The sequence below is a fragment of the Vulpes vulpes genome, chromosome 2 (assembly GCF_048418805.1).
Source record: "Vulpes vulpes isolate BD-2025 chromosome 2, VulVul3, whole genome shotgun sequence".
Lineage (NCBI taxonomy): Eukaryota > Metazoa > Chordata > Mammalia > Carnivora > Canidae > Vulpes > Vulpes vulpes.
In genome coordinates, this window is record NC_132781.1 from 102820218 (window position 1) to 102846152 (window position 25935).

Sequence of the window (25935 nt, forward strand, 5' to 3'; positions counted from 1 at the left end):
CTCAGTGGTTGAGTGTCTGCATTCGGCCCAGGGCGAGATCCTGGAGCCCCAGGATCGAGTCCCATGTCAGGCTCCCTGTATGGAGCCTGCTTCTCCCTCTGCCTGTGTCTCTACCTCTCTCTCTCTCTCTCTCTCTCTCTCTCCCTCTGTGTCTGTCATGAATAAATAAAACCTTTAAAAAACGCAGGAAGAAGAAGAAAAAAAGTAAAACATAAGATGTGACCAATCAAGCATGAGCTTAAGGCAGGGAAAAATGTAAGTTAAAAAAGGCCTGTGGAAAAAATGGTCAGGTTAGTATTAACTTATTAGTTAATACTAATTAATTATTAATTAGTATAATACTAACCTGACCATTATTTCCACTGGCCTCACTCTGTGTGTGTGTGTGTGTGTGTGTGTGTGTGTGTGTGTATGTATGTATAGTGAGGAATATACAATGAACAGCCGCCTATTTTATATATACATATAACATTTATATAATAGATATATTTATAAAATGTAATTGAAAAAAGATTAAGAGACTTTTGTTAATACTATATCCCTAATAATACTGACTTTTCTTACTCTACAGTTGTTTATAAATATTGTAAATAAGGAATTTAGTTTTGGGATGCCTGGGTGGCTCAGTGGTTGAGTGTCTGCATTCGGCTCAGGGCATGATCCTGGAGTCTCAGGATCGAGTCCCACATCACTGTGTGTGTCTCTCATAAATAAAAAATAAAATCTAAAAAGTAAGAATTTACTTTTTTCACCATAAAGTAAATTCTTCAGATAGTGGTCATCTCTCACAACCAGGAAGGTATAAATTATCACTAGAGAGAGAAAAAAATTGAAAAAGAAATGTTTCAAACACATCAACTTTCCATGTGGAATAAGAACTGGTAATGAGAATTCTAAGAAGAAATGTATACCTTGAAAGCCTGTATCTAATGTAATATAGATGGGGTTAAAAAAACAAAAGGTGAGGAATTTTTATCTAAAATTCTAAGTTGACAATTGAAGGATACTAAAAAACATAACATTCTTTCTTACTTTTTTCTTTATTTCCTCAACATAATTCACTTGAGCTTGTAAATCCTAAATGGGAAAAGGAAATATAAATTTGAACTTTACTTTTAAATGTATATATTTATGACATATTATGCATAATACTTATAACATTCCATTTTACAGAATTCCATCTGCTCACTTATTCACATTCGAAAAATATTAAATTGCTTCTTCCAAGCAAGATATTATTTTAGGTGTTCCAGGAGAAGCACGACTGTTTCCTAACATAATCTACTACCTTATAATGAAGCAGGGTCTTTAAAATGAATATGTAAATAATTATAAAATATCTAAAATTTTAAATTTGAACATCGGACACAAGGACTATGAGTAGATATTTTTAGCACTTTACTATAAAAGAATTCTGAGAATGGACATTTTACCATGGGGTTAGGAAGAGCCTCCCTTCTAGAGCTGATTATTGTTTTAGGCAATATTTGTATTCTTCACTTAGATAAAGAGTGTTAACTATACTCTTAATGGAATAATTTCAAAAACACAGTGGAATACCATAGCAATATAAATTGTGAGAAACAATCCCTGATTTTCCACAATTTCTATTATTTTAGTTTAAATGTAACAAAAAGGATAGAAATAGAGAACCGAGTCCTCTTTGGTAAAACTATATGCTAACAAGATAAAAAAAAAATTTCCAACAAAGAAAAGTATCCAAGAAAAAAAACCTACAATAATTGGATCCACTAAAGATTTCAGTTAGGCATGAGTATTATAAAAGTCATGATAACAATAAATAAATTAATTCATTAAATGAATCAATAAATTAAATGTTAGTATAATTTAAAAATCACAACAGTAAGAATTCTGATCCCTGACCAAATGTCATGTTCCCTCCAACATGGGAAAGCTTTTCCCAATAAAAGTTTGCTGTCATTATATATGTTCCTACCTATTTTTTCTGCCGATTTACCAAAGTAAAAAAAAAAAAATTCAACTTTCCATATGTCTCTAAAATGTACTGACCAACCTTCCATTACAAACATAAAATGACATCATATAAGTTAAATTTTATCCCAAAGATGGTAGTAGGAGATGAAGATGGACACTATATCATAATAAAGGATCTCTCCAAAAAGAGGACCTAACAATCATGAATATGTATGCCCCAAATGCAGGAGCTGCCAAGTATAACAAAAATTAATAACCAGAGTTAGGACATACTTAGATAATAATACACATATACTTGGTGCCTTCAATCTAGTGCTTTCTACACTCGATAGGTCTTCTACGGACAAATCTCCAAAGAAATAAGTGCTTTAAATGATACACTGGACCAGATGGATTTCACAGATATTTACAGAACTTGACATCCAGACGCAACTGAATACACATTCTTCTAAAGTGCACATGGAACTTTCTCCAGAATAGGCCACATACTGGGTCACAAATCAGGTCTTAACTGATACCAAAAGACTGGGATTGTCCCCTGCATATTTTCAGACCATAATGCTTTGAAATTAGAACTAAACCACAAGAAGAAATATGGAAGGATTTCAAACACGTGAGAGGAAATGACCATCCTGCTAAACGATGAAAGGGTCAACCAGGAAAATAGAGAAGATAAAAAGATTCCTGGACACTAATGAGAATGAAGATACAACCGTTCAAAATCTTTGGGATACAGCAAAAGCAGTCCTGAGGGGGAAATACATCGCAAGACCAGCAGCATCCGCCACAAAACCGGAAAGAATTCAAATACAAAAGCTAACCTTGCACCTAAAGGGGCTGGAGAAGGAACAGCAACTGAAACCTTCACCCAGCAGAAGAAGACAATAAAGATTCGAGCAGAACTCAATGAGGCAGAGACCAGAAGAACTGTGGAACACATCAACAAAACCAGGAGTTGGTTCTCTGAAGAATTAATAAGACAGAGAAACCATTAACCAAACTTATTTAAAGAAGAGAGAGAAGACTCAAATTAATAAAATCATGAACGAGAGAGAGGAGGGAACACCTCCAACACCAAGGAAATACAAACGATTTTGAAAACGTAGTATGAGCAGCTTTACGCCAATAAATTAGGCAATCGAGAAGAAATGGGTGCATTTCTGGAAAACCACAAACTACAAAACTGCAACAGGAAGGCATAGAAAACATGAACAGGCCAATAACGAGGGAGGAAACTGAAGGAGTCATCAAAAACCTACCAAGAAACAAAAGTCCGGGGCTAGATGGCTTCCCAGGGGAATTCTATCAAACGTTTAAAGAACAAACCATACCTATTCCACTAAAGCTGTTATGAAAGATAGAAAGGGATGGAGCACTTCCAAACTCGTTGTATGATGCCAGCATCACCTTAATTGCAAAACCAGACACAGATCCCACCAAAAAGGAGAATTAAAGACCAATAGCCCTGATGAACACGGACGCAAAAATTCTCAACAAGATACTAGCCAACAGGATCCAACAATACATTAAGAAGATGATTCACCATGACCCAGTGGGATTTATCCCCGGGATACAAGGCTGCGTCAACACTCTTAAAGCAATCAATGTAATTCATCATATCAGCAAGAGAAAAAACCAAGAACCACATGATCCTCCCAATAGATGCAGAGAAAGCATTTGACAAAATACAGCATCCATTCCTGATCAAAAGTCTTCAGGGTGTAGGGATAGAGGGAACATTCCTCAGCATCTTAAAAGCCATCGACGAAAAGCCCACAGTAAATATCATTCTCAATGGGGAAACGCTGGGAGCCTGTCCCCGAAGATCAGGAACAAGACAGGGATGTCCACTCTCACCACTGCTATTCAACATAGTACTAGAAGTCCTAGCCTCAGCAATCAGGCAACAAAAAGAAACAAAAGGCATTCATTCAAACTGGCAACGAGGAAGTCAAACTCTCCCTCTTTGCAGATGACATGATACTGTGCATAGAAAACCCAAAAGAGGGCAGCCTGGGTGGCTCAGCGGTTTAGCGCCTTCTTTGGCCCAGCACCTGATCCTGGGGACCCGGGATCGAGTCCCCCGTCGGGCTCCCTCCGTGGAGCCTGCTTCTCCCTCTGCCTGTGTCTCTGCCTCTCTCTCTCACTGTATCTCATAAATAAATAAAATCTTTAGAAAAAAGAAACAAAAAGAAAACCCAAAAGACTCCACCCCAAGATTGCTAGAACTCATACAGCAATTCGGCATTGTAGCACGATATAAAGTCAATGCCCAGAAGTCAGGGGCATTTCTATACACGAACAATGAGACTGAAGAAAGAGAAATTAAGGAGTCAATCTCAATTACAATTGCACCCAGAAGCATAAGATACCTAGGAATATACATAACCAAAGAGGTAAAGTGTCTCCACCCTCAAAACTACAGAACACTTCTGAAGGAAATTGAGGAAGACACAAAGAGATGGAAAAATATGCCATGCTCATGGATTGGAAAAATTTCAATGCTACCCAGGGCAATTTACACATTTAATGCAATCCCTATCAACATACTATGGACCTTCTTCAGAGAGTTGGAACAAATCATCTTAAGATTTGTGTGGAATCAGAAAATACCCCAAATAGCTAGGGGAATATTTTTTTTTTATGATAGTCACAGAGAGAGAGAGAGAGGCAGAGACACAGGCAGAGGGAGAAGCAGGCTCCATGCACCGGGAGCCCGATGTGGGATTCGATCCCGGGTCTCCAGGATCGCGCCCTGGGCCAAAGGCAGGCGCCAAACCGCTGCACCACCCAGGGATCCCTAGCTAGGGGAATATTAAAAAAGAAAACCAGACCTGGGGGCATCACAATGCCAGATTTCAGTTTGTACTACAAAGCTGTGGTCATCAAGACAGTGTGGTACTGGCACAAAAACAGACACATAGATCAATGGAACAGAATGCAGAATCCGGAAGTGGACTCTCAAACTTACGGTTAACTAATATTCCACAAAGCAGGAAAGACTATCCACTGGAAAAAAGACAGTCTCTTCAATAAATGGTGCTGGGAAAATTGGACAGCCACATGCAGAAGAATGAAACTGGACCACTTTTTTACACCATACACAAAGATAAACTTGAAATGGATGAAAGATCTAAATGTGAGACAGGAATCCATCAGAAATCTAGAGGAGAACACAGGCAACACACTTTTTGACATAACATAACAACCTACAGAATGGGAGAAGGTATTTGCAAATGACCTATCAGATAAAGGGCTAGTATCCAAGATCTATAAAGAACTTAGTAAACTCAACAGCAAAGAAACAAACAATCCAATCATGATATGGGCAAAAGACATGAACAGAAATTTCACAGAGGAAGACACAGACATGTCCAACAAGCACATGAGAAAATGCTCCACATCACTGGCCATCAGGGAAATACAAATCAAACCAGAATGAGGTATCACTGTCCACCAGTGAGAATGGGGAAAATTAACAAGGCAGGAAACAACAAATTTGGAGAGGATGTGGAGAAAGGGGAACCCTCTTACACTATTGGTAGCAATCTGAACGGGAACAGCCACCCTGGAAAACTGTGTGGAGGTTCCTCAAAGAGTTAACAATAGAATTGCCCTATGACCCAGCAATTGCACTTCTGAGGATTTACCCAAAGATACAGATGCAGTGAAACGCCAGGACACCTGCACCCCGATGTTTCTAGCAGCAATGTCCACAATAGCCAAACTGTGGAAGGAGCCTCCGTGTCCATCGAAAGATGAATGGATAAAGAAGATGTGGTCTATGTGTACAATGGAATATTACTCAGCCATTAAAAATGACAAATACCCACCATTTGCTTTGACGTGGATGGAGCTGGAGGGTATTATGCTGACTGAAATAAGTCAATTTGAGAAGGACAAACATTATATGTTCTCATTCATTTGGGGAATATAAGAATTAGTGAAAGGGAATATAGGGAGAGGAGAAAAAATGAGTGGAAATATCAGTGAGAGTGACAGAATATGAGAGACACCTAACTCTGGGAAATGAATAAGGGGTAGTGGAAAGGGAGGTGGGGGGCGTTGGGGTGACTGGGTGATGGGCACTGAGGGAGTCACTTGGCGGTATGAGCATTGGGTGTTATGCTAAATGTTGGCAAATTGAACTCCAATAAAAAAAAAAAAGTTAAAAAAACTTAAAATGACAGGAGGCAAGCCACTTTGTATTTTAAGAGTAAATAATACACAACACTAAACTCAGAGCAGGAAAATTAATTTTACAAGAGAGTACTTTACCTTGGTACCAGAACTTAAGTCTTCATGTTTTGAAGGCCTTGAATCATCAGTATCAGCTTTGCGGGTAAGACTTTACAGCAAAAATAGAAAACAAAGACAAGTTCATTTTTTTAAAAGAAAAATCGAGGAAAAGGTCAGCTGTTTATTAATGAAGTTTCTTGAAATACGAAAATTTAGCTTCGTTTTGGTTAAGCTTTTACTTTTAATTCCAGTATCCTTAACATACAGTGTTACATTAGTTTCATATATACAATATAATGATTTGGTAATTCCATACATCACCCGGTGCTCATCATGACTAGTGCATTCCTTAATTCCCATCTCCTATTTCACCCATCCTCCTACCAACATCCCCCCTGGTAACCATCAGTTTGTTCTCTATAGCAGTCTTCTTCTTGGTAAATCTATCTTTTCTGTCTCCTTCGCTCATTTTTATTTTGTTTCTTACATGTTACTTAGGAGTGAAATCATATTTGTCTTTCTCTGACTTACACTGCTTAGCGTAATACACTCTAGCCCTCACCGTGCAAATGACAAGATGTCATTCTTTTCAATGGCTGAAGAATATTCCATTGTGTGTGTGTGTATATTGGTGTGTGTGTGTATATATATATATATGTGTGTGTATATATATAAACATATACACACCACTTTTTATTCACTAATCCATCAACAAGCACACTTAGGCTGACGATTTCAAATAATGCTGTAGTAAAAACATGAGGTGCATGCATCCCTTTGAATTGGTGGGTTTGTCATATCTGGGTAAATACGCAGGAGTGCAACTCTTGGATTGTTAGTAGTTCTGTTTTTAACTTTTTAAGGAACCTCCATATGGTTTCCCATGGTGGCTGTCCCAGTTTGCACTTCCACCAAAAGTGCAACAGGGTTCCTTTTTCTCCACATCCTCACCTACACTTGTTTCTTGTGGTTTTGATTTTAGCCATTCTGACAGGTGTGCAGCGCTATCTCATTGTAGTTTTGATTTGCATTTCCCTGATGACGTGTGATGCTGATCATCATTTTATATGTCTGTTGGCCAACTGGACATCTTCTTTGGAAAAATGTCTGATATATTCTGATCATTCTTGACCTGGATTGTGTTTTGGGTGTTGAGATGTATCAGTTCTTTATATTCTTATACTATCCTTTATCAGATATGTCATATGCAAATGTCTTCTCCCATTCTGTAAGGTTGCCTTTTAGTTTTGTGGATTGATTCCTTCACTGCAAAAGCTTTTGATTTTGATGTAGCCCCAACAGTTTATTTTGCTTTTATTGCTCTTGCCTCAGGAGGCATTAAAAAAAAAAAAAAAAAAAACCAAGCCTGGCTACAGCTAATACCAGAGAGATCATTGTCTGTGCTCTCTTCAAGGATAAAATGGTTTCATGTGATATATTTATATCTTTAAACCATTTTGAATTTATTTTTGTAAATGGTGAAAGAAAGTGGTCCTGTTTCAATCTTTTATATACCCATTCAGTTTTCCTAGCATCATTTATTGAAGAGACTGCCTTTTCAAACCATTGGATATTCTTTCTTCCTTTGTCAAAGATTAATTAACCATATCATTATAGTTTATTTCTGGATTTTCTATACTATTCTACTGATTTTCGTATCCATTTAATGCCAATACTATGCTGTTTTGATTACTACAGCTTTGTAATATAACTTGAAATCTAGCATAGAGATATCTCCAGTTATGTTTTTCTTTTTCCAATATTGCTTTGGCTATTTGAGGTCTTCAGTGGTTCCATATAAATTTAGGGTTGTTTGCTCTAATTCTGTGAAACATGTCGATGGATTTTAGTAGGCATTGCACTAAATTTGTAGATTGCTTTGGGTGCTATACACAGTTTAACAATAGGTGCTCTTCCAATCTATGAGATGGAATTCTTTCCACATCTTTGTGTCATCCTCAATTGCTTTCACCAATGTTTTCAGAATGCAGGTCTTTCAAAATTTGGCCTCTGTGTTATTTTTTTTAAGATCTTATTTATTTATTTATTTATTTATTTATTCATTTATTTATTTATTTGAGAGAGAGCGAGAGCACAGTAGGCAGAGAGGCAGGTGGAGGGAGGGGAAAGAAGCAGGGCCCCTGCTGAGCAGAGAGCCCTATATGTGGCTCTATCTCAGTACCCTGACATCATGACCCAAGCCAAAGGCAGTCGCTTAACCGACTGAGCCAGCCAGAGGCCCCTTGGCCTCTGTTTTGAAAAAGGGTTTAGTTATCTACTTTCCTTTCACCTCTCCTAACCTGTGAAATGCCCAGTAAAGGCCCATTTTTAGTTCCCATTACTAAGTGTGACGGGTAAGGAATTCTCTGAAATGTCTGACAGCTAACTGAACAAAAGTTAACCACCATGAATTATCACCTTCCACCTGTCAGAATGGCTAGAATAAAAAACACACACACAAAAATATTGGTGAGGATGCAGAGAATAAGGAATACGCGTGAGCTGGTGATGGGGTAGCCACTGTAAAAAACAAAATGGAGTTTCCTTGAAGAAGTACAAATAGAAATACCACATGACCCAGTAATCCACTACTGGGTACTTACTTACCCCCAAAAAAAGAAAACACTAATTTGAAAAGACATATGTACCCCAACGTTTATTGCAGCATTATTTACAACAGCCAAGATATGAAAGTAACCCGTGTCCATCAACAGATGTATAACACACACACACACACACACACACACACACACACACACAGCAATATTACTCAGCCATAAAAAAGAATGAAACCTTACCATTTGCAACAATGTGGATTACCTGGAGGGTATTAAGCCAAGTGAAATATGTCAGAGCAAAATAGACAAATACTATATGATTTCATTTATTTGTAGAATCGAAAAAGCAGAACAAATGAACAAACAACCAAAAAGCAGAACCGGACCCGTAAGTACAGAGAATTCTGTATTGCCAGAAGGGAAGTGGGTGGGGGACAGACAAAAATGGGTGAAGGGAAGTGGGAGTTCAGCATTCCAGTTATAGTAAGTCACAGGGATAAAAGTACAGCATAGGGAATATAGTCAATAGTATTGTAATAGCAATATGCAGTAACACATGATAGCTACACTTGTGGTAAGCATGGGGTAACAACATAGACCTGCTGAATCACTATGTTGTACACATGAAACCAACATAACGTTGTGTCAACTATACTTAAATTTTGAAAAGGAACTATCTACAGATGTTAAAGAACAAATTTATATGTTATTAGTGGGAATACTATTCCTGAAGAGATTAAAAGATTAAAAACTATAAAATCCAAGTTTCACAAGTCCTGCCGTATTTGCATCCACATAAACTAGCAAGACCTTAAAAATCATCAAGGGCACTCAGATACCCAAGAAGAGAGACTTCTATAAAAATAGTCCTGATATCTGTGCCTCTATTGCCCCACACACTGCCTAATATTTTCTTTTTGTGAGCTCCCACTCCTGGATTACTCCTCTGCAGGGCTCAGTGGCACTCTCCAACGTTTAAGTCTTTAGCCTGCCAAGGCACAGATTCCCAAAACAAGGAAAGGCTCAAATGACCAAGAATAGGAGCCATTTCCTGCTCCTGGAGAACCAGCTAAATGGAGTCTGAGTCATCCATGCAGTCATCTCAATGTAGGCACCTTACCAACTACCCAAATGAAGCTCCGTTATTGATCTGACAGCTAGTCCTACCCCCACCAAACCCTACACATACACAGGAAGGGCATCAGAGAATTACGAAAAGAGGTGGAGTGATCACAAGACCTTGTGACCTTGGGCCATACATTTACATTTTTCAGAATCTCCATTCCCCCCAATATTTGAGAGGATCTAACTCGCCTTCTGTAAGGTGGGGTAGAAGTCGATTATATCCCATTCCTATTTGCTGTAAATACTCTTGCCAGTGGCTGAACTGATTTTAATGTTTCTCAACAGAAACTCTGAAGTAGGGCAGCTGGGTAGCCCAGCGGTTTAGTGCCGCCTTCAGCCCAGGGCATGATCCTGGAGACCCAGGTTCGAGTCCCAAGTCAGGCTCCCTGCATGGAGCCTGCTTCCCCCTCTGCCTGTGTCTCTGCCTCTCTCTCTCTCTCTCTCTCTCTCTCTGTGTGTGTGTAACTATCATAAATAAATAAAAATTAAAATAAATAAATAAATAAACCAACAAAAAGAAATGCTGCTCAGGACTCTCTTGAATGCTCTATTTTAATATGCTTTTATAAACAACACCCAATATGTTGTGTTCTTTCTTTTTGTAATTGATCTTTGTCTATGTTGTCATAAACCCCAATATTCTGACATCATTTCTAAAACTCTTTTCCTATTCAACCCAGTGTGGTTCTTCTTGAAACATGCCCTCTCCTGCTAATTCCCGTCTCGTGTACACTAGACCCACTCCCTATCTTTATTTTATTAAATCACTTACCTACAAGATGAGAGAAAAGGGAAAAAATCTAAATTTAAATCTCATTTCTGTCAGTTATCAAATTCAAGTAAGTCACTTTAATCCCTTTTGAGTTTCAAATTCTCCACTTCAACAACCACGTGGTAAGGATGTTAAACATGGGTTACAGCATCAGAGAGTATTTTGATTAACACATCTCTAAGATTCTTTAAAACCCTGAAATTCTATCTGCTTTTCATTTTGTCTTTAGAAAAATGGAGAATCCTTAGCTGCAGAAATGATAAAACGTAATGGAATAAAAGAAACAGCAAGAAAATTGGAGAAGAAAGTTACAAAACAATCAAGAAAAGAGTATAGAAAGGACATGGAGAAAAGCAAACAAGTCTACAAAAAAAGAAAAAGCTTCACAGAACTTATCAAGGGTGCCAGCCTAAAGGGAAAATTAGACTCAGAAGTCAGTCAATAGACAACTGTTTAGAAATACCCTCTAAATAGATGATAAATTTAATTAACGTTACATGGTCTATACCTAGATTACATATCCTTCACTTTCAGAAAAATCATTCATCTCAAGGAGAGCAGACGTCACTATATCTAAGAGCTTGCCAGATTAGGGCTTGCTTATGTAAAAGCTATGGTACTGTGGCCATAGGTAACTGAGATCCACTCCAAAATCTTTGACAGTAAAAACAAGAAACTAGTTACCACTGCAATAATTACGTCTAGCTATCACTAGTTGTGTCAAATATATTAGGAAAATGCTTGGACTTGCCTGGTTCTTAAGAAAACTCTAAATCAGAGTTAACATGTAATGAAATTTGACATTCTGGGATGATCTAAGATCTGTATCTTAATTCCAGTGCTGCTGAGGGGCACAACATGTACGTGGGAGCCACACAGGCTAACATTCAAATCATGGGTCTGCTACTCATTAACTATGGAATCCTGGGTCAATTTATCCATCTCCCTGAACTACAGCTGACTAGTTAATAAAAAGTAGGCTATAACAACACAGCTCCTTGGTGAAACTATTGCAATGACTAATAAGTAATAAGTAATACGTATGAAGCACATAATATAGTGTCTAGCCCAGAAGACAACACTCAACAAATCCTTTCCTCTCCACTTCCTTAGTTAACACGTCATTTTTAAAAAATCCATAAAAGTCCTACCGGCTTAAAGCGACTTCTTCAGACTTCTTAGCCACTAGTAAAGAAAGCAGAAAAATACATTTTAAGTCAACAATAGAAAAATACAGAATATTAAAAGTGTAAGACAGATGATGAGTTGTTAAAAAGTATTCCTTTGGGACCACACCTGGAAACCACACTACAGTGGATATTAATTGTACTATTGGTAGGCAGTTAATGCTTTAAGAAATCTCATTTTCTCCTCTATAATTACCAATGCAAGAAAAGAATTCTAGTTATCAGAATGTGGTACATACAAGTGGATGTTTCTAATGACCATTATTGTAACCAAACCCTATGAGACTGACAGGAAATGGTATCATCAGCAGAATCATTATCCTAAAGTGACAATGGCAAACTTAAATAGCATGATTTTCCTGGACTTCCACTACTAGGAGCAGTTAAAACAGACTAGACATATTTGGCTGGAACACGATGGAACCTCTCCAGCTCCTCAGTGGAAGACTGCTAAGTTCAGGATGAAACACTTCATCACAAAGTTCGGCTCGGCTCCGGTCACAATCTTGGGGTCCTGGGTGGAGACCCTCAGGGAGTCTGCTTTTCTCTCTCCCTCTGTCCTTCCACCTCGCTTGTGCTATCTTTCAAATAAATAAATAAACTCTTCTCAAAACCTTTTCTAGAGAAAGACATAAGGCCGAGAAAAAGAACAACATTTTAAATGGAATGAATTGAGCCTCCTGACTTGTTCAGTAGAGAGGGCTGAAAATTTCAAAATGGAATGATACTTGGCTAAGGAAATAAAAGCTTCCTTTGTCTTCTAGTATCTTTAACTTGGTATTCTTCAATCTATCCTCCACAGGAAATGCCTGCAAACTATGGCCACAGGCCAAATCCAACCTGCCATCTGGTTCTGTAAATAAAGTTGTAATGGAGCACAGTCACATCTATTTCAATACATATTGCTATGGCTACTTTCACACGACAATGGCAGAGTGTGAGACCCCAGGGCCTAAAATATTCACTATCTGGCCCTTTTAAGAAAAGCTTGGTGATCCCCATTTTATGCCATAACCAAAGGGCCCTAATTCAAATCTAATCTGATTACTCTTCTATTTGAAATTCTCCTATCAATCCCTGCTGGCTCCCTCCCCAACAGCCATTCCATAGTCTTCATTCTTGCTGGAGAACCACAGCTTTATTTGGATATTTAGTGTCCCAATACACAAAGAACGTGGTCTTGCCCCAGCTGCAAAAGGAGAAAGGATTATTCTAAGCTAATCACAGTACCTGACTTACCAGTGACTGGTTTAGGAACAAGCAAGTCATGTTACCTAGCCTATAAAATGTTAGTCTTATAGGCTGAGTTTTCTTCCTATATAAACGAAACACAGAGACAAACACAGTCCTTCTGGTCACGGATATTGTCATGTGAAAATATGCCTGAAGCTGTTGCTAATTAGCCAAGCAGGAAAGGAGACAGGGACTCCTGGGTGACTCAGCGGTTGAGTGTCTGCCTTTGGCTGAGGCCCTGATCCCCGACTTCCCAGATCAAGTCGCATGTCGGGCTCCCTGCCTGGAGCCTGCTTCTCCCTCTGCCTATATCTCTGCCTCTCTCTCTCTCTGTCTCTCATGAATAAATAAATTAAAATCTTAAAAAAAAAAACACACAACACAAAGACAGCTCTATTCTACTATGAGCACCTTGAAAGACCAAAACTCTATTCCATCTTTGCTTCTTATAACTTGCAAAACCAAAGCCAACCTAAAGAATTTCTGTGATAGAGATCCACTAAGTTAAAGGTTTCTTCCTACATTTCAGACCATGCAACGCACTAGGTGCCACCTCTGGGGAGCAACGATAACATCTTTGTTACTGCGAACATTTTTGTGCTTTTATTATAATTTGTTGAGCCCAAGTTGCCCTTTTTGAATATTTATTATGATCATATTTTGACTAATGATAACAGAGTATCTTATTTCCAAAAAACTACAGTATTATGCAACAAACAGGAGAGAACATTGTCCTAATGAAGTCAACATATCACATTCTGACTTAAGAGAAGTGAAGTCACTAATAGTGAGATTGCGTTGATGGCAACAGCATCTAAAATAACCTGTGCTCCTCAACAGGCTTCCGTAGGATAGGTCATCACCTAAAAAATCAAGCAATCTCATTGGTATTGCTGCACACTAGCTAGGTTTCGCAGTTCTCATTGTTTGCCATTTGTGTAAAGGACCAGCAAGGTATTGCAGAGTTCCAGTTTTAAGGATAATGAGACAAATCACACTATAATAATATTTACTAAATGAAATCCACTTGTAAAAGTCAAAATGCCATTTGTATAACCAGTATAATTTTTATAACATGTTTATAGAGGAAACATAAAACATACTAACTTGAAAATCTTTTTTCCTTATTTACACAAAGATATCCCATGGGATTTTAAGTATCATAACTAATAATGAGGGCACCTGGATGGCTCACTGGTTGAGGTTGTGATCCCAGGGTTCTGGGATTGAGTCCCACATCAGGCATCCGTATGGAGCCTGCTTCTCCCTCTGCCTCTCTCTTTGCCTCTCTCTCTGTGTCTCTGAGGAATAAAGAAATAAAATCTAAAAAATACTAAGATAACGAATTTATTTTCAGACAATACTGCCTCATATTTTAAATTACCAAAAAGAACTTCTCAAATTCTGAATCCTAGACTATTGAGAAAGAAATTAAGAAACCAAACACCCATGCAATTTACACATCGGATTTGTTTCATTTTGTTTTCATTGCTCTTTCATTATCAAAACTGCCTTATTCTGACTTCATCTATGTTAGGACCACCATAAGTAATTCACTCTAAAAAATCGTACCTAGATCATGATTCTGTGAAGAATTTTCAGGTTTCATTTCTTCTTTATGTTCAGAAATTAGTTGGTCACTGCTACGTATAAGAAAGAGTGATAAACAATGAGACTTTTTAAATACTGATATGAAAAATATTTACCAGATATATCAAATTCTTAAGATTTTTCAAAGAATATCAGGGTTAACATCAAAACTTAAATTACCCGAATAGGTACTTCAAATTTGTTAGTTCTAAAAACTTTTATCAAGTATGTAATTATAATTAAAGGAGAATCAAAAGTAAGGTGAACCAGTCATGAGTTGAAGGCATTTTGCTCAGTAAACTAAGAGTTAGAATGCCATAATGGAAAGTGTCTCAAATCCCAAAGTCCCAGCTCAAAAACCAGCAGTTTTTTTGTTCTTAGACCCGCCACTTCTCTTCCACTCAAAGTCTTCCTCTATAAAACAGGAATCTTACCATCTTCTATTACAAGGCCGTTAGGAGGATTTAATGAGGTTAATACCCAAAACGTGGCCTCTCAGGCAAGGTGATGCCCACAACTCTGGGAAGGGCAATATGAGACCTTCCATGACCTAATAAAAAAAGGTATTCCACAGGATTTAAAGCAGGCTTGGGGGGCAGCCCGGGTGGCTCAGTGGTTTAGCACTGCCTTCAGCCCAGGGCGTGATCCTGGAGACCCAGGATCGAGTCCCATGTCGGGCTCCCTGCATGGAGCCTGCTTCTCCCTCTGCCTGTGTCTCTGCCTCTCTCTCTCTCCTCTCTGTGTATTCTCATGAATAAATAAAAATAAAATCTTAAAAAAAATAAATAAAGCAGCCTTCGGCTACAGATGTAGGAACAAAGGGGAAGGAAAGTCCAGTCTCATAGTATTATTTGAACTTCTTTAATAGTTTAGAATGGTCCTAACTAAAGTCTGCTAGCAGAAAAGACAAACAAAATCCTCGAAGGTTAATTCATTATGAAGGTCTGGGCTAATATATGGTTTCCACGTAAGGTTTTTGAGTGTGAAGGGAAGGGTGTATGGGGGCTAAAGCCAGAAGGCCCAGCTGCCAGAACAGCACGCCGGTGGCTTTGGAATAGCAGCTGAGCATATAAGCATATGTAATAACCAAAAAAGGGTTCTAAGTTTGAATTCTAAGTGTGGATCATCATGAGCACCGAGGAATGAGGATCAGCAAGGGCATCCTATGAGCAAAAGCCAATCATGACTGGACTGCAGAACCAGTTTCAACAGCAATGTTGCAGGAACAGAATCAAAGGAAACCACAGAATGATGAGTATGTCCTTTTTTCCATCCAAAAGGCTTATGAAAGAGGACTGTCTCTTTGGTCGTAGGGAAATCCTTAGGTTCTCGGAAAATTCAAGGGGGAAAATATAGGCGATAACCCACAAGGAAAAGTATACAGTTTCCTATGAAACTGAACATCTTAGGACACAAGTAACTCTTTAGTAAAAACAGACATTGAGGTGGGTAGTTCAGTTAGTTAACCATCTGCCTTTGGCTCAGGTATGGTCTCAGGATCCAGCCCTGTGTTGGGCTCCCAGCTCAGCAGAGTGTCGGCTTCTCCCTCTCCCTCCACCCCTCCGCCTCACTTGTGCTTGTTCTCTCTTAAATAAATAAAAATAAATAAATAAATAAATAAATAAATAAATAAATAAATAAATAAAAAAATCAATCTTTTTAAAAAGCACCCAGGTATAACATTATGTGAACCACATGCAGAAGGGTTATAGTTGGAATGAAACAGATACAGTGAGGATCCCTAAGCATAAAGGTCTCAAGAGTCCTGACATAAAGAATCCTGCACTCATTGCTACTTCTAACTACTCTAGCCTTTTGCTTGGTTTCTGGGTGATGATAGGCTCTAACTCACTGCCATCCCAAAGTGCTGAATCAAATTATACCTTCTCAGCTGTTACATAGGAAGTAACACTATTTTACTATATTTTAAACCTCAGTTGAGAAATATCTAGCATGTTTTAAGTTATTTTCACTTTTGAAGAAAGATTTTATTTATTTATTCATGAGAGACACACACACACAGAGTGAGAGAGAGGAGGCAGAGACATCAGCAGAGGGAGAACCAGACTCCTCACAGGGAGCCAGACATGGGACTCGATCCCCAGGCCCCGGGATCATGCCCTGTGTCCACTGCAGACACTCAACCGCTGAGCTGCCCAGGTATCCCAGTAAACTAGCATTTTAATGTAAACACTTACATATTAACACTATTAATAATAGCATATTCTTCTGCAGTCCATCTATATACATCTTAGGAAAACCTTCCTAAAGAGAAGACTGACTATATTTCATGGTTCATCTTTTACAGCATATTTTACAGCAAGCATAAGGGCTAGTCTAAAATAACAGAGAGATAACTTCATCCTTAAGAACTCAGAGTATTTAAGCACCTAATCTGATATACTTCATCAGGGTAATATCTCACATGTTGCTACAGAATTGACCACTAACATGTCCAAGTGTTCATTTTTGTAAATTAACCCCACGGCTAAAATGAAGCGAAAAAAAAGAATCCTCTGGTTCCACTTGGGTATTATAGTAGAAGTTGCTAATTTAAAACCCTCTGATGAACAAGAAACTATGCCGAGGTCACTGATCTGAATAGGTGAAGGGTTTTTTTAAAAAAATTCCCCATTTTGCGACATCTGGGTGGCTCAGCGGTTGAGTGTCTGCCTTTGGCTCAGGGCGTGATCCTGGAGTTCCGGATCTTGCTTCTCCCTCTGCCAGTGTCTCTGCCTCTCTTTGTGTGTCTCTCATGAATAAATAAATAAAATCATTTTAAAAATCCCCATCTCTTCCTTAAACTGGTACATTGTACCTCCAAACCACCTGGAGGCCAGGTCGGTATAAAAGCTATCTGTAGGCTTAAAACAGTAATATTCACACTAATGATAAGAAAACAGTCATAGTTGCAGTTAATGATGCTAAGTTAAGCATGTGGTAGGCACTAAATTACATGATTATATATATATATATAATTATTTACACACAACCACCCTTGAAGGATATATTATTATCCTCCTTTTCATATCAGGAAATGTATCTGGTGATGGTAAGTAATGTTTCCAAGGTCACATACCCAGCAAGGAGGCAAGCTAAGGATTAAACCTAGTCTTCTGTGAATCTAAAGTCCATCTCTTTTCTCTTTATCACTCACCTATGATTTCTCCTCATTAAAGGAAGAGTCTATTCACCTAAGGTTCTCTTTCATCCTTCAATCCATTCCAATTAAAAATGAAAATGATAAAACATACTGGACATGAAAAAGTATAAAAACTGATGAACCCAGAGTATCTGCTAATGGTAACCACTTCGGGATCATCTAACAACATCAGTATTCTTCAACAAAAAGTAATAAAGCAAAGAGTCATCCAAAAAAACAAAACAACTCCTACTTATGCTTATTATATATCTTTTAAAGTATGAAACAGAATCTTAAAAAATATTAATAAAAGAGTTCAGATATCCAGAATTGTGTCATAAAGTAAACTACAAGTTGGGAGTCCCCATTATAAAACTAATAATATTAATATGAAACCCTTTTAATATAAAATCCTATGGCAAAAAAACTATTGCAAATGACATCAATCAATATTACAAAGAAATAGGAATTCTGCTATACACTGTTCATGTTGGCCTGTCAGAATAATTGCTTTCTACCTAAGAGATGACATCCTGACATTTTTCACTATATGACTATAACTTAATCATCTTATTAAGATAAAATTTATGACATGAGAAATTGTTACCACTCAAGACAAAAGAGTAAGGTTTAAAAGACAAAACAAAAGAATACTCTACCTTTTAACCGTATCCCCTGCAAGTAGACGTGCTCCTTTTCCTACTAAAAATTTCACCATTTGCTCTTTGTTTTCATTTAGAGCAACTAAAAGTGGTGTGAGGCCATCCTGTAAAAGTGCAAAAACAACTTACAATTTATAAAATTATGTATTCGCATGCTAAATTTTAAAATTTCTATACATTCTGCTAAACTTAAAACATATATTGTAGAAAGCAAATAAAATTAGCCCCTTCCTTCTCACCCCTCTGTGTTTTCACCACCTGCTCCTTCTTTTTAAAAGACTGCTTTCTCAGGGAGCCTGGGTGGCTCAGTTGGTCAAGCATCTGCCTTCAGCTCATGAGCTCAGGTCATGATCTCAGGGTCTCAGGGGGGAGCCCTACCTTGGGCTCCCTCTGCAGCAAGGAGTCAGCTTCTCCCTCTCCCTCTGCTCCTCCCCTCCACTCGTGCTCTCTCTCCTGCTCGCTCACTCTCTGTCTCTCTCAAAAACATAAAATCTTTTTAAAAAGTAAAATTAAAAAAAAATAGACCTCCGCTACCTCTTCATAGATTATCTGAAGTCATTCTACAAACTCGCTTCAAACATTGCCTGGCTCCAAGAATCTTTGCTTCTCTCACATAATATACCATGGTACGCTCTATTCCACACCATCTAAACCAAGAGCTTCTCGAAGGCAGGGGTGATTTTTTAATCTCTGTATCTCCACTCTCTAAAACATAGTAGTTAATATTTAAAATATTGTTATTGATTTTAATGGATATCTCTGGAATAGTGTTTTTTCAATTATATTCCAAAGAATACATAATTTGCAAGAAGGAAGGCACTGGAAGACACCAGAAGAAAGATTCAATGATCATCTATGTTTGTGAAATATTCAAAACCGCACTATACATGTAGCACAAATGAACTCCATTTACATTTGCTTATCCCCATTTGACAATTCCTTTTATTTTTTGTAGCAAACATTAATACTTGAGAAATAAGAGTTCTCGGGGATATAGCTTTCCAATAAACTTTCCAATAAAGGCGAGGGTTTTCTCCAGGTTGTACAAACTTGCTTGATTCTCTTCTATCAATGGTATAGGGATCCCAGATGTCAACACAAAACACTGAGTCACTAAGGAGTCACTAAGGAGATGGACTCTGAATGAAAAGAGCTAGGTTTCAGGGTAGCTGGGTTGCGTAGCCAGTTGAGTGACCCTTGGTTTTGTCTCAGGGTGGTGAGATCCAGCCCCACCTTGGATTCTGGGCTCCCCTGGCACTCAGCACCAAGTCTGTTTAAGATACTCTCTCCCTCTTCCCCTCACCCAACCCTCCAAGCCTGTGCATGTACAAGCTGTCTCTCTAAAATATGTAAATAAAACTTAGGAGAAATCAAAAATAGAAAAAGAATAAGTAAAAGAAACAAGCTTCAACTGAACATTGAATGCTTAATACTAAGTAGTTCGTGGTTGAGAAATCTGAGTGGCTTAGAGGTTGAGCTCCTGCCCTCAGCCCAGGGTGTGTTCCTGGAGCCCCAGGTTCAAGTCCCACGTCTGGCTCCCTGCATGGAGCTTGCTTCTCTCTCTGCCTGTGTCTCTGCCTCTCTCTCAGTGTCTTTCATGAATAAATCAATAAAATATTTTTAAATAGAATAAACAGTCCTTGGTCAAGAAGGGCACAAATGATGACATGAGCGCTGGGTGTTATACTTTATTGTGGCAAACTGAAAAAAATAAAATTTAAAAGAAACAAATAAGTAATAGTCCTTGGACTTTCTCCTATTATACAATGATAAAGCTTTACCTTAACTGTTAGAAAGCTCAGTATGAGATTTTTCTCATTTTTACCTTTTTGATTAAATTCAATTAAATAACATATAGTGTATTATTAGTTTCAGAGGTAAAAGGTTGTGATTCAGCAGTCTTATGTAACACCCAGTGCTCATTCCATCATGTGCCCTCTGTAACGTCCATCACCCAGTTACCCCATCCACCCATACCAACCCCTCCAGGGACACACAGGTTGGTTCTTATGATTAAGAGTTTCAAGGTCTGTCTCCCTCACTCTGTCTTGTTTCAGTTTTTCTTCTCTTCCCCTCTGATACTCTGTTTTGTTTCTACCATCTACATAATGAATGTGACCATATGATAACTGTCTTCCTCTGACTGACTTAGGGTATGACGCTACATGAAATAAGTCAGTATCAGATTTGGTCTCAATTATATTAATTCTGGGACCCGTAAGGCATATCCACTTCTAAAAATCCTCTAAGGAAAAAAAAAAATCCTCTAAGGATTCCAGTTTTTACTGTGATTACTATTTAAAATTATTCTGTATTTTAGGCAAAGAGTAAATCAGAAATAAAAATATAGCAGCTTATCAATAAAAATAGGAATACTGGACGAGCACTGTGCTTTTATAGATGGGTAAAATGAATTTAAGTAAAAAATCTTAACAAAAAAATTCTAACACTGGCTTACATAGATTATTTTTAGCACAATCAATACTACTAAATTATTTAATATTCTCTGCAATATGCATAATATATCCAAATAAGATGGATTAACCTCATATGACTTGCAGATATTCCAAAAGGAACATGATTACTGTACATTTAAAGAAAAAATGGTTTTCAAAAAAAAATCTTTTAAATTTTAACTTGGAAAATTCATCCTGAGGCAGAGGGTGACTCAGTGGTTGAGCATGGTGATCCCAGGGTCCTGGGATCGAGCCCACATCAGCATCCCCATAGAGAGCCTGCTTCCCCCTGTGCCTAGCTCTCTGCCTCTCTCTGTGTGTCTCTCTTCAATTACTGAATAAAGTAATGAAAAAAATAAGGAGACGAAGAAACAGAAAATTCAATCCCAATCCTAAGAAATTAACATAAAATACAAAATATATATTATAAATTAATATGGAGTGTCTTGAAAATCTTGAAATCTTTGTCAACATATACCATAAAACAGTAATGGTAAACTCAATGCTTATGGAGGCAAAGCAGGTGACACGAGTCAGTGAAGAACCTAGTCGGGGACACGAGCAAACTGGAGACACACGCCTCATATAAAGGGACAGCCTCTGCACAGCATACCAAACCTTCAGTCCTTCTGAAGGTACCAGAAGTGATCTATAAGAAAAGCTCAAAATCCAGAGTTCTACATGCGTGTCATAATTTTAAATGTTAGCTCAACTGACAGTGGAAACTAAATACATCTGGGGGCCACATTTAGTCTATAGCCTACTTGTGTTTTTCTATTTGCTGTGACTGTTTCCAATGGCTGTGCGTAAAACAAATACTTGGACATCAAACCTTTCCTAAAGCATCAGGATCATGTTTTCCCAACAAATTAGGCCCCACCTTCTAAGGAAAATTGCTGTGAAGACTCATTAACACCTACTGTCAGAATTTTCCAATGCTTGTTTCAACTACAATCTATTTGTATTTACTTCCCTCAGATTGCTAGCCGAACAGACAGGAGTTCAGAGGAATGCTGAAGCAAAGTTATTAAAACAATTACCATCTGTATTGTCACTAACTACATGCTGAATGTTTAACACAGTAGTGACTATGCCAGGGCCCTATGAATTTGAAAGACATCCTAAGATAGTCTATCGCACAGCTTCAACTAAAAAGGAAGGTTCACGGATTTCTACTGCTGCAATTGGGAAAACCCTGCTTCTAATAACAGAATGGTAGCAAAACATGTAAAATCTTTAAACGGTCAGACTCTACTTATTAAAAGACTACTCATAAAGACTTCCCATCTGGGTGCCGGTGAATGACTGATAGTTGGAAGAAAAGGTAATTATTTTTCAAGCCAACAGAGATGACCAATAATTTTCATCTGTAATTCTCAAAGAGATACAGACAGATGAAACGCTAATGTTGGAGAGAGTGGAAGGAAGTAGCCAGTATCAAACATCAGTTGTTTTTTATTTTACATCTCCAAATGTGTATATGTATACCTACCCATTCAGTAGTTCTTAGCCAAGAGTTGTATCAGAATCTCAAAAAACTACTTCCAAATTTCTGCGTACACACGTTATTGGATTCACTCCGTCGAAATCTTCACGGGACAGTTTTGGCTTGTAAATTCTTTTAAAGTTCCCTAGCTGACTGTGATTCACCAGCACAAGTCTAGCTGAGAACTAGTACAGTACACAACCATGTCAGTCCCCTCTTTCACCTACGTGGCCAATTCTCCCTATCACTTAAGGATTCAGACAAAAACAGAAATGAGTCACTTATCAAACCTTCATTCAATTTCCATGGCTAGAGGTAGAACAAGGAGTAGTAAACTCAAAATGCAACTTGATTCCATTATTTACACACTCCTTACTTCCTTCCCATCAAGACATTCTAGATTTGCAAGCAGAGTTTAGACTCTTACCTAAGTGGCTATAGCTGCAAAATACTATACTGTGTTCTTTCCTCTTCTTCTCCAGTTTTTGGTTTTTTAAGATTTCTATTTATTTAATCATGAGAGACCGAGAGAGAGAGAGAGAGAGAGAGAGAGGCAGAGACACAGGCAGAGGGAGAAGCAGGCTCCTGCATTCAAGGAGTGCCATGTGGGACTCGATTCGGGAGACCACGGGATCATGCCCTGAGCCGAAGGCAATTAGCTTAGACAATTATTTCAAAATATTTTCATCCAGGAAATGCTTGAGCTTCCAAATACGAAAAATCGACCCTATCTATGGCACACAACAGAGTTTCTGCAAGGGCAGCGACTGAAGGTAATGCACGTCAAAGAAAGCACAGGGAGCCTGGCAAGTGTGGTCAGCACCAGCTCCCCATGGACACCTACCACCCCACTGAGGAACTACATAGGCTGAGCAGGAGCTACTCTCCGGAATGGGAGGCCTCAACGTGGTACGTGGCTGGCAGAGTGGCTACCAGGGCAAGTAGATGCCCCCTGTAGGATGTCATGACCTGATCCCCCTGCTCTCATCTTCTGAACCTTAGGGCCTAGAGCGCCCGAGGCCTATTACAACCTGCTGCTTTCTCCTCCCATTTACATTCACCCAAGCTACTCCTCTGGGTCATGGTCTCCTACTCATCCCCAGAAGCATCCAATTCCTAAGCCCCTGCACAGCTTTCAGCCTCCACCATCACCACACTCCCCTCTAGGCCTTCAATCCTTTGTGGGCTCTGAGGTCACCATCTACACCCAGGCACCAATGGGAAGATTTTCTTTCTGGGGTGGAAGGGTGGCTAGCAGACAAAATGGTGCCTTTCGATATGCATTACTTTTCTCTTCCCTACCCTGTGCCTTGGTTTAGGAGTTGTTTCCATGATGACACGACCTACTGTATAAAATTCAGTGCCAATGTCTTCGTATACATATGTACCTCTGTACATATATATGCACATATATATATAAACCTTTGTAGCTATATAAATATATATATATTTATTTATTTATTTATGATGTCAAATACGTTGTAAAAAAAAGTTGATTTGTACCATGTTTTTGGCCTCTATATTTGCGTTTTTTAAAAGCAGCTTCTCTGCAATTGAGAGAATCTCTTCACGGGCTGCATAATGGAGAGCGGTGTTGCCCTTGTTGTCTTTCAGATTAGGATCAGCACCGTGTTCCAGGAGAAGAGTTACACATGCCTCTTCTTGGCATTGTACAGCCTGTCAGCATTACAACAAGAGACAGAATGTAAATTCTGGGAACTTAAAGGAAACATGCCACAAGTTTCACCAATGAGTTATGTTTAAATGCAACAAATGTTCATTCCAAGGACTTCAATCCATTCGACCTCAGGCCGACATAGCTGTGACGACCCACCTTCACGAGAGCTGTCCTGTCTTCGCCATCACGGAGGTTTAGCTGGCATTTCCGATCTACAAGGAGCTTCACCATATCTTCACGGCCATTGGCACAGGCCAAGTGCAGAGCACTCCTGTGAGCATGAAAGGACTGGTCAGGAAATTACAGTGTACCTTTTCAAAACATTCAAATTAATTCATAGAATTGTAAATGTTAAATACTATGTTATTCTCATGACTCCAAAACAAAGAATTAGTTTACTTTGGAAGAAAGTACAATATTTATTAGTCATTCTTCACCGCTCTATTAAAAGAGCAGCCTATCTGTTTAGGAAGAGCATGACCTCAGGAAGCAGCTCAACCTGGGTTTGATTCCCACTTTAACTCTGTCGCTTCACATTGACCACTTAGCCTTATCACAATTTCCTCATCCACAAAATGGGCATAAAAATAGTTATCTCAGGTCGCCTGTCTGGCTCACTCTGAAGAGCATGTCACTCGATCTCGGGAGCCAGGGGTTCGAGACCCCTATTGGTTATGGAGGTTATGAAACAATAGTAATAATAAATAAAATAAAAAGTAGTTATCTCAGAAGACCTCTTGTCGTGATCCTTAAATGAGGATCCATGCAAAGCATTTAGAATACTAGTTCCTAGCACAAATATTACTATAGCTATTACTACAAATTACAAAGACCCACTACAATTAGGTAAAATGATCCAATTATGCTTACTTTGCAGCTACGTTTAAGGATGAGCATGAATACTCTATTTCAATGATTCCAAGATGCTCATTTTGTCACCTTTTAATATCTCTGACATCGAAAACCAATTTCCAATTCAAAATGTCTTAAAACTATAACTGGCATGATTTTTAAAAATTTCTTCTTGGTACATAAATAGTGGGGCATCATACAGACTACAGTGTGCCTTAAGTGAAATAATGACATATACAACAGGTCTGCTGCACTTCTAGTCCTATGCCTGGAATTACATTGTTCAAGAACTAAAATAATTTTCAGTAGTTGAAAGCACATTACGGGTAAAAGAGACTAAAATAACAAAAGAATATTTTTAAGTAATTCTTAGTTTGGTTTTCAAGGAAGTTTGAGCAAAGGAAGCTCGGATTTCAAATAAACGGGCACAGCTCATTTTATTTTTTTTGGAGGGGGGATGTGGGGAAGCTCATTTTATTAAGCATTTTAATTAATAGAAAATGTTTAGATTCATAGAAATCAAGTATTTCCAATTACCAATATTAGTATTTAATATTATTGAAATGTCAAAAGGGCAGGTGAAGGTAATCTTTTACAATTTCTAATATTGAAATGTTTTCCTTTGACAGGAAGTTCCAAGGAAAAGCTTCAGGTGAGATTAAGGCCTAATACGTCCATTTAAAATTTCTCACCTTAGGGGCACCCAGATGGCTCGGTTGATTTTGTGTCCAACTTTTGGTTTTGTCTCAGGAGGATCTCAAAGTCATAAGACGGAGCCCCACATTAGGCTCCATGCTCAGGGTGGAGTTTGCTTGGGTTCCTCTCTCTCCCCCTGTCCCTCCCCTCTCCCATGACCCTCTCTCTCCCTTTAAAATAAATACATCTTTTAACTTTTACAAAATAAAATAAAATAAAATCTCATCTTAGGAGTGCCTGGCTGGCTCAGTCAGTAGAGCATGTGTCCTGAAACGTCAAGCCCCACGTTGGGTGGAGAGATTA

At 38.4% G+C, this 25935-nt stretch overlaps 1 protein-coding gene across 1 annotated transcript in view; it reads right to left on the reverse strand.

Moving 5' to 3' along the window:
• Positions 1 to 25935, reverse strand: part of LOC140595958 (uncharacterized) — a 145215-nt gene that overhangs the window by 91251 nt on the left and 28029 nt on the right. The window contains exons 8-14 of the mRNA XM_072742406.1: positions 24241 to 24355; positions 23910 to 24083; positions 18462 to 18568; positions 14643 to 14713; positions 11802 to 11835; positions 6235 to 6304; positions 1033 to 1077 (exon numbers count right to left, since the gene is read on the reverse strand). Coding sequence (XP_072598507.1) covers positions 1033 to 1077; positions 6235 to 6304; positions 11802 to 11835; positions 14643 to 14713; positions 18462 to 18568; positions 23910 to 24083; positions 24241 to 24355 — 616 coding nt within the window. The remainder of the gene's footprint in view (positions 1 to 1032; positions 1078 to 6234; positions 6305 to 11801; positions 11836 to 14642; positions 14714 to 18461; positions 18569 to 23909; positions 24084 to 24240; positions 24356 to 25935) is intronic.